Genomic DNA, 17,895 nt, shown 5'->3' with positions numbered 1-17,895 from the left:
GTGTTGTCCTAGATTATTCTCTCATGTCATGTGTCCCTCTGCATGTGAGCCCCCTTGGCCTCTCCTGCCAGTGCCACCAGAGTCCTCTTGTCACAGCAAAGCTGGTTCTTCTTGGGCTTTGGCATCAAAAGCTCCATGCTCAGAAAATAAATCATAAGGATATTTAAAAGCATAAAGAGAAATAATCATGATGTAAATGATCTTGGAATAATTGAGATGCTGAGGTAGACCAAAGAGAGACTGGGCCTGCCCCAGTGGTCTCAGTGGGATTCCAGCAAAGAGCTGGAGGTCTGAAGTACACTGTGTCCTAAAGAGACTTCCTTTGGTGATGGTCTGCTCACAGCTACAAAGTGATGTCTGCAGGTTTTGGCAGCTGGCAAGTCATGTCAGGGAGCTCAGGTCTAGTGAGATACCTCAAGCCAGTCCCTGGAGGGCTGCACCAGGCAAGCTGTGTAAATTAATAGGCAGCCTTCTATATGAAATACAAACTTGTTTTATTGTTTTCTGTATAAAAAAAAAACAGCCTAGTCTCTGAATTTAACATCCTTCTGTTTCCCAATTTAATTTATACCTTAGATAATTGAAATTATCTTCAGTTGACTGAGGTTGTTGAAGCCTTTACATTTTTCATGGTAATGTGTTAAATTGTGCCAAACTGTGTTGTAGAACACAAGTGTTTGTATGAGAGGAGTCAACCACTTCTTTGAAGCTGAAAGCAAGCTAGGATTTGGTGAGAATCCAGAAAAAGCACCTGTGTACCCACTGCATTTCCTCCTTTCCTTGAGTGTTATAACGCCGTGCCGTACAAAAGACGCTCCCTTGGTGATTTTAGGTGGGCTGGGCTTGGGTACATCCCTTGGGAAAGGGAAGTTCTCTTCCTGGTTCAATACAAAAAATGTCATTGGTGGAGAAGCCCACCACCACCACGAGAATTACTAAGGTGCTCTTAGTCAACAGTGAAAGATTTGCTAATAAAATAGTCTTTGGGTTTGATTGAGCTGGTGTGATTTTCGGAGTCCTCCATGGACCACGTGTCCACAGCAGTTGCTGCTGGTGCAGGATGGGAGTCTTCAGTCAGAGCAGCTGAGCCCTCACCAACATCATCACACTGCTGATCTGGCTCAGGAGGTAGGAGACTTTCTGGTCTTCTTGGCAACACTTCTGAAATAATAAAGAAAGAGATTTATGAAGTACTGCAGAAAACAGCAAAGATGTCCAAGAAAAATCTTGAGTATCTAGATGCTAAAAAAGTTTATTTCTTTTGTAATGCTGCTTCTCTATGCAGCTCCAAGTTAATGAGGGAAAGAGTGAAACAGTGACTTGATAGTCAATGCACTTTGAAAGAACTTAATTTCATATCTTTGGGAACAAGTGAGGAAAGAATACTGTGCAGGGACTATAGTAAAAATGATATTTCAAAGCTTATAAAATATTACAGAATAATCTCCTTTCAAATTTTTATTTCTGATTAATATTAATTAAAATAATCACAACAATCAGAACAGATTACAGTGAAGCTCCAGGAGATGTGGACTGAAACTAAAATCCATTGGCACATTTGCAGCCTGCTCTGAATCCCACAGACCCAAATTGTCTTTGGCTATTCAGGTGTAGGTACCCATGTAAGTTGTACAACTTTCAGAGGACCTATACAATTGCAACTCTATTTGATTCAAAGATTAATTCTGTAATTTTAATAAAGCTAGGGGGTCTTTATGTGCTGACCTGGAAGTTAGGGATTGGTCTCAGTTTGACATCTTTTCATTGCTTTGAGAGAAAGTTCATAGCCAAGAAACATGGCTGCGCTCGATGGGAATCCTCTCATTGTATTGACCAGGAGGCCCCTACAAAAGACCTGTTGGGAATGGAGCAAGGTTAGAGCATAGGAATATATGGACTATTTTAAGAAGAGGAAGAACACATTGAATGAAGTTGTGGTGGGTTTCTAAAGGACCAAATCTTTTGGGTTTGCTTGGAAGATGCACTCCCACTGCTGGTCTTGGCTGAGGTCTGCACTGGGGAAGAGGAGCACAGTGGCAGAAGTCACTGGTTTGGCATCATTGAGCTCCTCACTACAAACACCACATCCTGCTGTGTGCGAGGATGTGCATAAACTGCTCACTTGGGGGCCAGTCTGCTCACAGTATGATGGTTCCAGGGGGGATCTCTGCTGGCCTACATCTCACAAAATCACCCCATTAACCACCAAGGCTCATCACCACAAGTCACTAATCTAAACACCACAAATTCAGAATAGATGTGAAAAGGAACATCAGCAATCAAACCCCTTTCCAGGCTTTATAACAGCAAAGTTCCCACAGCTACTGTAAAAAACCATGAAAAATCTTGGCCCCAAGATCAGAAGCCCGTAGATTTAAGCATATAACCAATTTTCCCCCTGAAATTATTGAACTCTACTAAACATCATCATATCTTGTGTCCAATAAATCCTAAGCATAGTGCTGACTTGTTTGAGACAGAATCAAAATATGTTCACATAGTTTAGATAAAGCTTGCAATGTGAAATTGCAGTATTGGGACATTTAGGATATTAATTGATTTATTGGGATGTTTTATTTTGTTAGGAAAGAGAAGTTTTTTGGAGGAAATTCAATGTTTTTGCATTATCCATAAAGTAACATGAGAGACTCAAGTTAAATAATAATGAAGGTTTAGGATGGAAAGTCCAGAGGCATAATTTTTTCTTATCTGAGTGAGCACATCTGGCTGTGGAGAAAGACAAGGGTGTAGGTGTGTTTCTTTGTGTACATCAGGCAGTTATTTCCAGCACTGAGAATGCTGTTCCTTTGTGCCAGAATGAAAACATCCAGCCATGGGTTTGCCATTTGTCAGTTGTGAGTCTCCCAACATTTAAAAAGATTTCCTAACAAGAGCAGGATCCAGTCTTGCTATCACCTAATTACTCATGCCTACTGATGGCTTTGGGGCAGGTGTCAGATGTGACAGCAGAAAAACTACAAGTACAGAACTCTACCAGAAAACTCTTCTAGTTGTTAGTTCAGGCAGGACAAGGAAGGCAGAGGATGAGGATGAGGATGGAGTGACAAGGGAAAACCCATGGAAATTCCAGTTTCAGCCACCCTGCTGTGAAAGTGCACACCAAGTGGAATGCACAAGGCAGGTACCGTAGAGCCTGGGCACCCTGTCCCCCATCTGACTGTCCAAGCACAGTCCTCAGCATCTCTTCAGGTGCTTGTGCTTCACATGAATGTGACTTTCTTCACTCAGTGGCAAACGTTGAGCCAGACCACAGGCTCCTGTGACAGCTAGCATAACATAGTGGCATGTTGGCAAATACTGAAATCACACTGACTTGTGATTTTGCAGGTTATTTTTCTGTTTGTAACTTGTTACATTTCTCTCAGAATGTGAAAATTAACTCTTTGGAGCCAAGAGACCACATCTTGTTCTGATGATAAATACAAATTTATTTCAATATCAGAAGATGTTACTTCCACAACCATGCCTTGGCAGCACAATAAAGCTGCAAACCCTTATTCTCTGCCATTCACATTTAACTGAGGCAAAATTTGCAGGGAGAACAAATATCTTTTATTACACTAACAGACAAAGTCAGAAAAGGGAGATAAGTTGTTTGGCATGCAGCCCTTCTTCATGTTTGAAACTAAAGCAATTCTGATATAAGAACGCTGACATTCAACACTATCTTGGTGCAAAATGAGGGCAAGCAGTGCCAAAGTAGCATTAGTGCTGCCAAAGCATTGCCCAAGGTGACCAGACACACCCAGAGTGCCAGGACAGTCCCACTGGGATCGGTTTATTGACACCAAAGTCAATGGGAAACATTTGGCCTCTGCATTTTGCAGAAGAATCACAGAGGTAAGACTTTCTACCTCTGATTTATGCTAAGTGAAATTATATCCATGATTAAGTGCACTAACATGAAATGTTGTTTGAAGTTAATTACACCAGCAGTGTGTGACCCCCCCCCAGTCATTCATTTCTTCATCATGTAACATGTATTATAACTCTCACTATTTTGATTTAGAAGGAATCTACACTATATTTACCTACTGCCATAATAATAATTTAGCACTAACTGGCTTTAGCTGTCTCTCAACACTGTAAATAGGTTTTTAACAGCCACTGTATTTTCCAATTGACAAATACCTAATAACCAGATTTAACTTCAAATGTCACTTACTTTTAAGCCCTCATTCTGGTAGCTCTGCAACATGCAGTCAAGGGTCCCTTTGTACTGGTTTAAATAAACTCCATCTGCCTGAATTCGACTTTTCACAACATCCATTGGAGTAGATACTGCCCAGGAAACGGCTCCTGGAAAAATGCAGAAGTATTTGAATAATTCCTTCTCTATTCTTCCTTGCCCGCATGTCAATGAACTCAGGAATTCACATCTATCACATCATATTCATGTGATTTTCATTCAGGGTGTTCACCCTGCTCGGCACAGAAACAGAATTCTGGGAGAAAGTTCCCTGTTTCTGGAAGAAGAGTTCAGATTTTGGAGGTTATGCTGCTGATCAAATGCAGGCAGCCCAAGAGGGGCTTCTCCAGGTGCAAATACATCTTCTGCTGTGCTTCTGGTGGAACATGGACATGCCATGGGAAGAGCCTGATCTGCTGCTTGGGACAATTTCAGAAAAAACTGAGTCTTCTGATAATTCCATTGTAAAGCAAAGTGTGAGCTGAGGATACAGCTCACAGGTAGGTGCATCTCAGGCTGCCAGGATTGGGCTCCACACAGTGAGATACCCTGTCATTCCTCTACAGAAATGCCTATTTCCATTGACCAGCCTGCAGCTGAGTGGGATGGTTTGCCTCTGGAAAGATCAGTACATGACTGCAATCCATGGCCCAGCTGGACAGACAAGAGTTTGTCTGGACCTTCATGAGTGTTGGGGCACACCAGAAAAGCTATCCAGAGGCAGCAGGGGCCTCTTTATTTGAGGAGAAGGCATTTTGTTATCATTACCTGAGCTAAGGATTGACTTGCCTTTATGGATCTGCAATTTAGAAATGACCAAGAAGTGGGGAGTGGGAGTAGGGGTGACCTCTCGCATGGTGGGGGCACACATGCCAGTTTTACTGGCAAATGTACATATGGAAAAAGAGATCAGTAACAGTCAACTGGGCTTCTGCTAGGTGTGGGTAGGTGCACACCCTCCTGGTGGGCAGCCAACAGGTTGAAGTCCTCTTCTGGAGGCATCTTGGCTTCCACATATCCCTGGCAACGTGATTGGCAGGCTGCCCTGAGGTATCCAGGGAGATGAAGGCGCTGTCTGTTCTCTTCACTGAAAAGATCCCAAGGAAGGTCTGATAACATGACTTCCATAAAGTTTGTCAAGTCATAAAGTGCAGCTGTGGGAACCCAGTCCTGGGGAAGGAAGGTTCAGTCCCATGTCCTCTGCTGGTGTTCAGGAGGATGCAGTGGCTCTTGAGTCACCCTCATAATCTGCCGTGAGAACCTTCCTGTTGTGGTTTTGCCAATGCTGTGAGGAAGTAAAGGTGCTTACCTGCTACACCCCCTGCCACCCAGATAGAGAAGGGATTAGGAGAAATGCTTCCATGGGGCGTTATCCAGTCACAGAACATTGCGTACGGGATGAAATAGGCGCAGTACCCGGGAACATCCCTCAGGAGCATTGCTACGTTGCCTCTGTATACTCCAGGTATCCCCTCTTTCTGTAGGATTGTCCTTAAGCAGTGAATTGGGCCTCGGTACACAGGAGATCCAGGAACTGTGGAATTTAGTTTAACGTTTGCTAAAAAAAAAAAAAAAAAAAAAATACAACTGTTGGAATATATATATTGCCACAGAACTCCTCTCCAAAGCCCAGTGCCATTGATTAGAAGTCACTGCCATCCACTTTCTTCTGGGGTCAGCAGATAACATGGGGAAAAAGTTTTAGGAGAGAGTATTTAGGTCCATTGTCAGAAAACATGTAGACACTTCAGACAGATTTTTCTCAGATGCATGGTGTACCTCCCAATAGGTATGTGCCCAGTGAGACTTCCAAATAAGTTTAAGGCAATGTGCCAAATTTTCATGGATTTCAACTTCAACTTCTGCCAAGTCACATCTCTGAAAGCCTTAGCATATTCAGAGTCTGCCCTTCCCATGCAGACCAAGCTGTTTTTGTGAAAGGCATTAGGCTTCTAAGCCTCATGGAGGCTTTAAAAATGGACATAATATTGTTTTATCAAAGCAGCAGAAAAATGCCAGCATTTCACAGTTAAATGCCATGACTGTAATTGTGAGAAAGGTGAAATGCTGAAATCCAAGCTGTTCAGCTCTGAAGCTGCTCCATGTCTTCATTTGGCTGTGCATGTTCTCTGGTGGGATTTGCTCCGTGCTGGCAGCCTGCAATGGAGTTCAGCTGCTGTCTAAGGCTGAAGCAGCTCCTTCTACCTTGTGGACAAGGAACAGCCACCCACTGCCATCCTGCTGGTGTCCCATCCTGACCCATCCTGCTCACACCTAGGCTATCTGGCACCCGGTGTGAAATAAGTTGGTTTTTAAATGTAAATGGTAAAATTCTGCTTTTGAACAGAGAACGGTGGAATAACAGAGGTTTATGGGCAAATATATGTGGGACTGAGAGTGTGCAGAGGGAGATGGGGAGCTGGCATTGCCACTGGCAGCCATGGTGCTGCTGCTGAGATCTCTAAGGGACCCCACAGCCCAAGGACTCAATTTCTGCAGCTCCTGGTCTTGAGCAGACCTGCCTCATGTTCCTTATAGATACCAACTGTCTAAAAATGCCATTGATAACAAACCTTCCCATGAGCTGAGCAGGATGGGGTCCATCCTCAGGTAAAAGGGGGAATTTTTAGCCCAACTGCAGCAGCACAAAGCAGCAGAAAGCCCGGCCTTGACCACAGTTGTAAAGCTCTGTGTATGCACCAAAGACTGGCAGAGACAGGAAGATGAAACTGTTGCTTCCTACCTTTGGTGTAGGGCTGTGTTTGCATCTGTAGCCTTATCTTGACCAGTTCCACGGGAGTGCCAATGCCCACAGAGATGACCCCAGCCACGACGCTGGCCAGAGTCATGTCGGTGAGCGAGGGCGCGGCGGCCGGGTCCCCGTGCCGGCGCTGGCTGAGGAGCCGCTGCGTGTTGCTGAAGACTCCAAACACCACGGAGCTGTAGATGCCGATGCTGGCCAGTGGGAAGGACATGCCCTTGAAGAAGCCGGCCAGCTACCCAGGAAAGGGAGCAGGGCTTAGGAGACTGAGCAGTGCAAACCCCAGCTTGTCTATCAGGTTAGAAATCACAGAGTCACACAATGGTTTGGGTTGGAAAGGACTTGGAAAGTCATCTCGTTCCAATCCCCTGCCATAGTCAGGGATGAAACACAAATCCAAGTAGCAGATGTCTCCTGGAACCAACTGTTTGCACACGTTGAGCAAAGGAAATTGGTTCATGCTGCTAAAGGTTTATAAAGATTGTGCAGAATATGGGATATGGCTGAAAGCACAGGAACCCATGTAGAAGTGCCTCATATACACAGTGTTTGTTCTGGCTTCACCAAAGTCAGCAAAATCCTTCTGGGGGACCTTTGCCAGTAGGATCAGGCTAAAGAGTCACTGTGGATGCAACCCCTGTGGAGACACTGATCATTCCATGTCAGGAATCTCCCTTTTCCCTATAGGAGTCACCAAGTGGTGACTTAACCTTAGAGTTAAGCAAGAGAAGGCTGTAGGGATTTGCAGGTTCAATTGCATAAACTTTATTGGTCTTTATATAACTGCTGGCGTCAACAGCATTTTGTACAATGGCTTTATGTATTTATCTATTTATTGACTTGCACTTCCTACCAGCATATTTAACGTACGATGAAGTACTTACAGACTCATTTCTGTACACAGTGAGAACACACTTGAGTGTATTTCCATATCCTTTTCCAGCTTGCAAACGAGTCTGCAAAAGACATTTGTAAAATGTGATTAAAATCCTATGTTTCCAGCCCAATGGAGGCTCATGCTATGTAAACAATGTGTACTTTGCTTTGAGAGCAAGTCCTTCCTTAGTTGTAAAGAAAACTGAGCAATAAAATAAGATATATGTGCATCCACCCTCTTGAACTTTGCCAGAAGCAAGGCTAAGCAGGATCTCACAGCCTGAAGTTCTCTGAACATCTGGAATCAATGACTGTCAAATTGCTCTCCAGTCTGGACCAGCCACCCTGACCCAGCACAGCAGGCTGCTGGTGTGCAGCGCTGTCATTGGCAAGGGCCTGATTTATGTGGAAATTGGAGAGTGGTGTGGTCTTCTCCATTTGGAGACTCTCAGGGAAGACTGGGATGTGTTGCAAAGAGAGGAGAGGTCAGCTCCCCTGGGAGACTTCTGGGGCCCTTCTGCTCCAAGGTGGATTTTAAGACACAGCGATACTAATTGGAGCTAAAATAATTCAGCACCATCTGAGACATTCTCCATGCTTCACTCAAAAACACAATTTCATATAATTTCAAAAAAACCCATTTTATTTCTGGAGAGCAAATTGGTTATACACCTTCCAAGAGATGTAAGAAATGGCACGTAGGTCACAACAAAGCCTACAGGATTAAGCATTTCCCCTTCTCATATGTATGTATTTAGATCATCTTTCATTCAAGCTGCTCACAAGGTTGCATTACAAACATCCTAACAAGGGATGCATTTTTTGGGCTTAGAGTTGTGCAAGGAAATGGAAACACTGCTCATTTCACAGCACCTTAAGCTTCATCTTGGCTGAGGCCAGAGCTCATTTGCTATAGAAAGACACACATGCTCCATCAAGAATGTTTTTAGGAAATGGGGACATTTCTGACTCTATCTATCAGCACTGCTGCTAGCAATGAAGGCTGGAGGGACACTGCCAACCTGCACTGGAGGGATGGTGTCCAATCCCATCCACTGGCTCAGCCCTGATTTACACCAGGGTGAAGCAGGACATTATTTGGGAATTTAAAGCCCAAAGGAATGTGTGTCTGCCAGAGTTCATGACTGGTGGAAGCTTTTAGATTGCAAACAGCAGGTTGGATGGTACAATCACTTGGCCCAGAGCCCTGCAAGAGGCTGCCAGTGCTGCCATGGGACGCTGGCAGGAGCAGGAGGCACCAAAGTCTGCGTTCACCCCTCAGCCCAGGCTTGCCCCTCACCCTGGGGTGGTTCCATGCAGCTCTTTGCACACATGGAGCATCCCTGCTCCACTCCAGGCCTGGCCAGAGGCCACGGAGAAGCAGCAGCCAAAGCAGAATATTTACTGAGCACCCAGAACAAGCTGGTACCTGAAGATGCTGCCATGGCTCACGCAGCACACGTTGTGCAATGTGGGAAGGCTCAGGCCATGGGTGCAGACCGGGCACACCGTGACTCACACTGGGGATAACGGGGCTGGGGGGAACAGGGGAAGGTGACTGCACCCTGAGTGACCCAGGAAAGCCCAGACATTTCCACTTTGCCTCCATGGGCTTGTGGGGGTTTTTTTTTGTTTTTTTTTTTTTTACTCAGTAATCAGGTATTTAGAGATTCAAGTTAGTATATTTTTTTAGTAACTGGGGGCAACAGAGTGTTCTCACAATCTGGTTCTCACACATGTCCCTTAGCTAATCTTCAGCTAACCCGGCACTGAAATCCCTGCTGGCATCTGTGACAAAGTCAGCTACTACCAGTATAGATGTACCTCTGGAAAGTTCTCCTTTTTGTTATGTTTTGATTAGATAGGGCTCTTGGGTGACACCCAGAAGCTGAAGATAGTTCTGGGAAAATGAATGCAATGGGTAGGATGAAAAGTGAATAAAGGCACAACTTTGAGAGTTTTGCAAGGATGTAGGAAAAACCAGCTGCTGGGGTTTGATGGAAGCTGCATTGATGGGAAGAGGTGGCTGAAGGGGGAAGAGATGACTTGATGGGAAGTGTGGTGTAGATACCACTTATTGCACAGAGCCTTATACTCAGTCCTGCCTCTTCCCCCAGATGGGGAAAGACACCTGATCCCCTGGAGGCTGCAGGTGCTGCTGAGCAGCCCCTTTGCTGGCCTAGTGCTGTGTGAAAACTCCCTTTTCCCCTTTCCTGCTCCCGAATTTGGAACGTAACAAGTCTGCCTACTTGGTATTCTCAAGGCAAAGCCTTGCCCAAAGCCAAGAGCAACAGAGGGAGCAGCCTGACAGTTGTCTTTATAACCACTGAAGGATGGGCTTGCTCCTTCTTGGCATGCAAACTCAATGTTTCTGAGCAGGATTCTCATAGCCAAACTCCCCCAAGCCAGGCAATGATGCCATGGACACCAGCCTGAGATGGGGATTACCTTGGCAACGCTGGGCAGAGCCTGCCTTTGCTGCCTGTGCCCTGCCCATGGCTGGGGGGTTGGGGTGCCTTGTGGCTCTTCCCGTGTGGGGTCTGCACCCACCTTTGCACAGGGATGCCCTTGGGGCTGGTATCACTTTAGCAGCTCAGAAAGAATAGGGCTGGCTGGGCATCTCCTGATCCAAGGAGAGCCTGGTGTGTGCAAGGGGATGGCTGTGATGGCTGGGGAAGGGATGTGGTTGGTGTGGGCCATGCTGGGTCCTGCCTCCTTGGCATCACCTCCAAAGGTCTTTAAGGTGCAAACGCGACCAATGGCTTTTGGGTTTGCCACAACTGACAGTCCTGCCTGGTGCCAGAGCCAGGCTTGAACCAGAGCAGAGAACACAGAGTCACAGAATTGCGGAATAGCTCAAGTTGAAAGAGATCTTTTAAGGCCATCTCTTTCAACCTGCCTGCAGTGAGCAGGGACATCTCCAACTAGACCAGGTTGCCCATCCATCCTGCCCTTGAATGTTTCTAGGGATGGGCATCCCCCACCTCTCTGGGCAGCCTGTGCCTGTGTTTTACCGCCTTTTTGTATAAGACCTCCTTATATCTAATCTAAACCTATTCCCTTTCTGTTTAAAACCAGTACTGCTTATACTATTGCAATGGGCCCTGCTAAAAATTCTGTCTTTACTTTAGACCCCCTTCAAGTACAAGAAGGCTGCAATAAGATTTCTTTGGAGCCTTCTATTCTTCAGGCTGAACAACCCTAACAAGGGCAGAGAAGCTAAAGTGATGAAAGCTGCCCAGAAATGCCTGGGCAAAAAAAAAGAAAGGAGCAGGATCCTCCTCCCTGTTTCTGCAGCAGTAGGGATGGTCAGCTTGGTCAAGGATGCACTGGTATGTGCATGGGCTTGTCTGCATCATGCTGACAAATACCTTCTTACTTCTCTAAACCCTTCTGTTGGAGGAATAATTATCATGAGGGAATCATAAACACTGTGTGTCACAGCCCTGGGATAACAATTTCAGAACTCTGCCCTTCCAGCATTACCAGCACTAGGGAAACACATAAAAATGTGCCTGCAGCAAAACAAATACAGTTCCCTCATTGCCCTCTGAATGCTAGTCTGTAGCAAAGTTCAAAAAAACATTGGCAGAACTGTTCAGTGAACCACACATTGAGTAAGGCCAGGTTAATTTTCAGCATTAATTTGTCACAGAGGAACTTGCACATATCAGTCAGTTCTTTTAGTTCCTCATTCAAAATGAGCATTGGAGAGGAAGAAGGTCTGTGAAAACATTCCAAATTGCCCTTTGGGATAAGTGAAGGTCCTTCAAGGCATCAGCTAGAGAGAAGGTCTGGATTGGTGGGGGTTTGGGTGGTGACACGTGAACACAGTTCAAAGGGTTTTACCTTGACTGTGTCCAGCGGATGGCCCACAACCACACTGGCAATTCCTGGGGATGAAAGCAAAGTATTATGCACAACACTGAAGCTTTTGTGGCAGGACAGGATGCAGTGAGTTTAGAGGAGAGAAGAGATTTCCACAGGAACAGTTGTAAGGGGCTCAGCTAGGGCAATGACCATCAGAATGCCCCTTCCCTGACAACAGCTAAAAGCTGAGTTTAATCACTTTTCTGTGTACACTCTCCTGGACTCCTTCAGCTTTACATCAAAGGCACCAGAGAAGGAGAAGTCATGTTTGTATATCTTGTCCAGGTGCACTCCTGTAAGCTCACACAAATTTTTAGCCTCAGAATGGTGAGATCCCTGTTCAGCACAAGGCAATGCTTTCTCCTGGCTCAGAGTGATGTCCTAGCTGACTGCTAATGGGACCTGCAAATTCGTCATCCTTTGCTGTTTTAAGAGCAGTTTATAGAGATATCTGTCAGAGAGGATTCAGCTACAGGGGATCCTGCTCTGTATAGATCTGCCCAGTGCCATCCTGCCTTCCTCCTCATGGTTCTCTGGGGAGAAATTGGCCCATATTCTCTTACCTTTTACCCACCTACTCACACCACTCACTGCCAGGAGCTCTCGTGGCAGCACAGAGCACAGTTTGGTTTCCCTCTTCTCCAGGAGAATGGAACACCTGTGTGCCATGGCCAGGATATGATTTTGTGTCTTTGTTGCAAACAACACTGGCAGGTTTTAGGGTTTGCGGAGAGTGGGTCTTCACCAGCAAATCTGTGTGCAAACCAGTGCCCACAGTGCTTTGGGGACTACATGCAATTTCTCACTCATAGTGGGTTAGTACTGAAAAGAGCATGTCCTTGGTCAACACATTATGACTTTTCTAAAAATGTGCTAAAAAAATGTCCCCTCTCCTCCCAGACCTGGGACCACCCATGGTCTAGTGCTATGCATGAAGGCTCTCAGCTGCCACTGCTGCAGAGCACCGGTGGCTGTTCATCTACCAGGACATCCTGTCCCATTGCTGGGGGCGTGCAGCAACAGCACAGGGCAGTGGGGCAGAGAGAGCAACCACAGCCTACAGAGATCCAAAAATCAGCTGCTCATGTAAACTTTTGGCAGAGGTTTTGGGTTTCTTAGTCTGCTAACTTATTAACCTCATCTGGCAGGACACCTGTGAGCCACCTCACACCCTGCTCCTGTGTTGGGTCTGAAGGGTCACCTGAGCAGAGGTTTGCTCTGCGGTGGCTGGTGACCCTGTCCTGCTGCAGCCCTGGGGGCAGCAGAGCTGGTCGCCCTCTCAGTTGGCAAACCAGCTCAGTTCAGTAAACCTTGTCCCATTACTGACGCCTCTACGTGTCGTTTGCCTTCCTTTTCTTTCTGTTATCTCTTTCCCGGTGTTTGCCATCGGAATTCCCGGCAGACAGGATCAATCCCTGCCGTGGCCATTAGCCCTGTGGCGGGGTGAGGACCCGGCAGTGCCACTCGCGGGGATGGGGACACGGGGAGCCCCGGGCTGACAGCTGCCAGCCTCCTCCGAGCCCCGCGGCGCTTCCAGCCACGGGGGCAAGGACAGCAGAGCCGGCGGGAGCTGGGGACGTGCGGGGGCCTCTGGAAACCGGCCCGCACAGCAGCATCACACGTTCCAAATTTGAATTTTAACCATCCCGCCCATGGAAGTGGGACTAAACCGTGTACCAAAGCAAAGCAAACCGTGGGAGACGCCGGGCGGAGGCACAGACCGCGGGTGAGCCGGAGGGAGGGTTTTATTCCCGGAGGGTTTTATCCCTGGAGGGTTTTATCCCCGGCGCCTCCGCCGTGCGCCCTTCGCCGCCTCCCCGGCCGCGCTCACGGCATCACTCACCGCCCACCAAGCCCGCCACGAAGTCCTGCAGCTGGACGCTCCCCATGCTGCGCCACCGAGCCCGTCCCGCGGGGCCGGCTCCCGGCGGGCAGGGGATCCCCGCGGGCAGCGCTCCCGCGGCCGTGCGGGCTCCGTGCGCTCCGCGTTCCGCGCCCGCGGCTTCCAAGCGCTGTGACATCACGCACCGCGGCTTAAAGGCGCCACAGGGGCCGCGCAGACACCGCCCGGCCGGGGCGGGGAGGGTCGCGGTCCAGGCGGGCGTGACGGCCGCGGCAGCGCCGGGGTTCGTCCGGCGGGGGACGGTGCAGACAGGGCTGCGCATCAGCCCGGGGCGGGGGCACCGAGGGGCGGGAGGAGCAGCATCGCTCCCTGGGCAGGCAGCGGGGCACGGGGCTCAGCCTGAACGGGGGAAAAGGTAGGGATGTGGGGAAGGTCATGCACACTCGCGGATTGAAGATGTAAGTACAGAGGCAAAGAGTATTGCACCCTTAATCAGTCGAAAAATATCTCCGTTGCCTTCATTGAAATGACTGTGTCATCGTTTGAGGAGATACCTGCAATTTTTGTATGATTTTTCCAGGAGATAATTCAAATTTCTTTATAATCTTTCCAGGAGATAACCCCAATTTCTGTATTTTGGGAAGCAATGAACAATTGTCCCCCTGAATGATTCCTTCTATGTAGTATTCACAATTTTCTTATACATTGGTCACATGCTTCTCCCTCTGTCCTGTCTTTCCCAGAGTCAAGATTCCAGATCTGGTGTGTTTTGCTTTCATGCAAGACGTTCCTTTTCACCCTCCTCAATCATTTTTGTTTAAAGTCTTTCAACTGTGCAGCCAGAGCCACAAGAGATAGGAAAGAACCACTCAGCAAAATAAAGCTATTTTCTGTTTTGATCTCAACCCCTTTTCTGGGGATTCCTAACATGCCTTTCTGACTGAGGTTGAAGGCTGGGCTCCCTCTCTTGAATCATGAATACCTGATTTTGAGCCCAACCTGGCTGTTGTGCCTCCTCTGTGGCACTTCCAGATAGTAAATCTAATGTTTTACACCTGAACAGCACCTGGCCACTCAGCACAGGACCTCCTCACCATCCTCAACCAGCTCTCCTTGGGCTCACCAACTCCATCAGAAATGTGCTTTTGCACTTCAGGGGCATGACTGCTCCAAAAAAGACATCTTGGCCCTTGGCACTGTACACATACATCTGGCTGAGGTTTATACTACAGCCCAAAGCAAATTTTATTCTGTCTAGGCTAGATTTCTGTAGGTGGCAGTTCCTTGGGTCAGTTTTGGAGACTTTCTGACAAAACTGGCATCAGATTTCCTACATTACCTTCCTTAAATGCAAGGTTGGATTTTATTGAAATGCATTTTGTCTACATGTTCTGGTAACTATAGAAAATGTTGGTAGCTCATGAGCAAGAAATCCTGAATGCCAAAATACTGGCTGAAAATATAAATATTTTTTTTCCTTAAAATTTGGTATTTCCATTGCTAAATTATATATTACACAAAAAAAGGCCTTAAAACAATGTTCCCTTATGTGCATGCACATATTCATGGGAAACCTTATCACTGAGTTGGCTGAAGGGGGCTTTTGTCTAGAAACTGCTTATAGAAATTTAATATTGTGTGCATGGTTATCAGCTCAGATAATCTACACCTGAAACTTTAGATTTTTCAATGCATATAACAATGCTCATTCTTCATGAGGAAGGTTTTCTTCAAGCACCAGGTCTCTAATGAATTTTGAGGGGGACTGTGGTCCTAGATAAATGTTGGAGAGAATGTGTGCACAAGCACTGTGGAAACTTGTCAGTTATTTGTTTTCTTAAATTTGCTTTCTTCATTTAGAAGAAATATTATTCCACATGTACACTAACACAGAAAAAGAGTTTTGTCCTCATTTTTCATGCATGTTTTCTTGCAAAACCAGAAGAAAAGCTGGCTGAATAAGGTAATTATTCAGATAGCACATTAATCATTAATCATATGAATTCTCTTTAACTGGGAGTAACACATTTCCATTACAAATTCAGAACATCTGCTAACTCAGGGAGAATACTGGACATGGTCTTTGTGCAACACTGAACGTGGAGCTGAAACCACTTGGAGAGTTTACTCTAAACAGCTCCTGGCCTAGAGGAGGGAGGCAGGGAGATGCCCTTGCAGCTGTCCCTGTGGACACAGCCAGGGGCGCAGGATGCTCGAGGCTCCTGCTGCCAGCAGTGCCCACAAACCTGTGGATGATCCCAGTGTGGGCAGGGACCTGTGTGCAAGCCAGGACAGTCAGCCCCTCAGTGCCCTGCTCCTCTGTGGTTTGTGAGGGGGTGTTTGTCCCTGAAGCATAGTGGCTGCCACTCAGAGAGTTTATCCTTCGTGCCAGCTATGGACTGGGAGCAGGTGAGTCACTCCCAGCCAGGCTGAGGCACCTTTCTGGTTATGCACAGGTGAACCTGTGCTGCAGCTCCTTCTGCTGCTTTGAGCAGCCTGGCCTTGTGGAAGGTGTCCCTGCCTGGCAGGCAGGTTGGAACTGGATGAGTTTTAATGTTCCCATCCAACCCAAACTGTTCTAGGATTCTATGATTCTGTGATTTTTACCAAACTGGTCTCAGCTGGGACCACTAAAACAAAGCTACTTTTGGACAGTGGCAGGGGCATCTTTGCTCTCAGAAGCACTTTCCAGCACTTTCCAGCATGCTGCCACATCCAGAGGCTCAGGGCTCTTGTCTGCACCTGCTGCTGTCAAATACAGAGCTGTTTGTTGAGACCTGTGCACACACCTCCATCCCCCAGCTGGCAGGACATCTCCTCTAACAGGCAGCAGTGACATATGGAAAGCTGGGAAGGGATCAATCCATCCTTTCTGCTGCTCTGAGTCCCAGCCTGGCTTGTAGCCGCTCACAAGCGCTGATCAGAGGGAGATAAGTGTGGTTTCGATTAGGGATGAGGAATTCTCTTCCCCCTGCCAAAAGAGGAAACAGGGAGACTGTGTCATCCTGAACACTCTGGATTCTGCCTCCTTCTCAACCACAACCCTCCCTCCATTTTTTTTTAAATTTTATTTAGAGTACCACTCTCTTTTGACCAGTTTACATAGTTTCCACAGCAGGTTTATAATGCTACCAATAAATATGAAGGAATTTCCCACTGTCTTACTTGGCGCTGTATATTTTCTCTGGGAGAGCATTGCAGTGAAGGGACTGGTACAGACTCAGGAACTTGTGGTAGATTCACACTTAACTTCTCTGGGAATTAAATAATCAACTCATCAGGGACAGAGTATGTTAGAGATAGAAAGGAGTTGTTAATTTCATATCCATCTGTAAACAATTTCTGGGCTAGGATGCATTTCATTGTAAGTTCACTTTCAAATTCCCTTTAAATATTCCTTTTAAATTCCTTTAAAATATTAACCTGTTAGTAACAAATAATGGCTTAAGCTGCTGGACAAGACACAAGTAAAATGACATTAAACCTTACTTCTGCAGCCAGAGTCACTGGGACCAAATTCTGATGCTTGGTGTCTCTTTGAGGGGCTGAGTCACACGAGCAGAGCCCAGTAAATTAAAAAAGCCATGTACAAACAGTCTGAAGCAATTTGTAAGTGGTGATAGGAGGACAACTTCATGACTAGAGCAACCAGACAGATCCAGGCTGTGGAAAGACATGTCAGGGGGCACATAGCAGAAATAGTTTTTCCCTCCAGGAGCTACCAAACAAGCCTGTTTCTGTAGGCAGCAAAACATGAGTGCTTGTTCTGCAGGAATGTGCATGGCAGATGAATTAGAGGCTACAAACACACCAGAAACAGGCATGGGGGGCCCCACTGTGAACAGCTGAAAAGCTCTTGTCTGCCCTTCCTTGCCCAGAACCCGGGTAGGGTTTACTGGAGGAGAAGCATTCCAGGAAGAACTAGGCAGTGAAGGGAATCCTCTGGTCTTTTCATCATCTGTATCTATATCATCCATATCATATCATATCATATCATATCATATCATATCATCATATCATATCATATCATATCATCATATCATATCTCATCAGATCATCTCTCTATCTATTTATTTTTATTTAGAGAAGTTTTCTGACGAATGCCTGAAGTAGCTGCTATCCCATGAGATCTCTCTCCAGACCTACAGGCAAGACCCAGCTGATGCAGTTCCATGGTGCTGCACAGACCTGGGACTGACTGCCCTCAGCCTCCAGCACCAGGAGGCTAACATATCTAACATATCTAACATATCTAACATATCTAACATATCTAACATATCTTAAATATCCCCCCCAGATCCCAGCCTGGCTGAGCACCAGCCAGCAGTCAGGGCA

At 46.6% G+C, this 17,895-nt stretch overlaps 1 protein-coding gene across 2 annotated transcripts; it reads right to left on the bottom strand.

Annotated features, from left to right (window-relative positions):
• Window positions 1–477: 477 nt before the first annotated feature.
• Window positions 478–13,723, bottom strand: SLC25A48 (solute carrier family 25 member 48). Of its 2 annotated transcripts, XM_053991440.1 has the most exons (9): window positions 13,561–13,723; window positions 12,281–12,375; window positions 11,697–11,740; window positions 7,856–7,927; window positions 6,954–7,206; window positions 5,520–5,768; window positions 4,187–4,320; window positions 1,726–1,855; window positions 478–1,161 (listed from the first exon to the last, which is right to left on the bottom strand). In XM_053991440.1, exons 5-8 carry the CDS (start codon window positions 7,183–7,185, stop codon window positions 1,733–1,735), a joined length of 738 nt encoding a protein of 245 aa, XP_053847415.1. In that variant the 5' UTR covers window positions 7,186–7,206; window positions 7,856–7,927; window positions 11,697–11,740; window positions 12,281–12,375; window positions 13,561–13,723; the 3' UTR covers window positions 478–1,161; window positions 1,726–1,732. The 2 variants fall into 2 exon arrangements, with proteins under 2 accessions (XP_053847415.1, XP_053847414.1); XM_053991439.1 differs by lacking the exon at window positions 12,281–12,375 and having other exon boundaries at window positions 13,561–13,699.
• Between the last annotated feature and the right edge of the window lie 4,172 nt (window positions 13,724–17,895).

The sequence above is a fragment of the Vidua macroura genome, chromosome 15 (assembly GCF_024509145.1).
Source record: "Vidua macroura isolate BioBank_ID:100142 chromosome 15, ASM2450914v1, whole genome shotgun sequence".
Classification (NCBI taxonomy): Eukaryota; Metazoa; Chordata; class Aves; order Passeriformes; family Viduidae; genus Vidua; species Vidua macroura.
The sequence above is the reverse complement of the archived record's forward strand: the minus strand, read 5'-3'. Positions and strand labels throughout refer to the sequence as shown.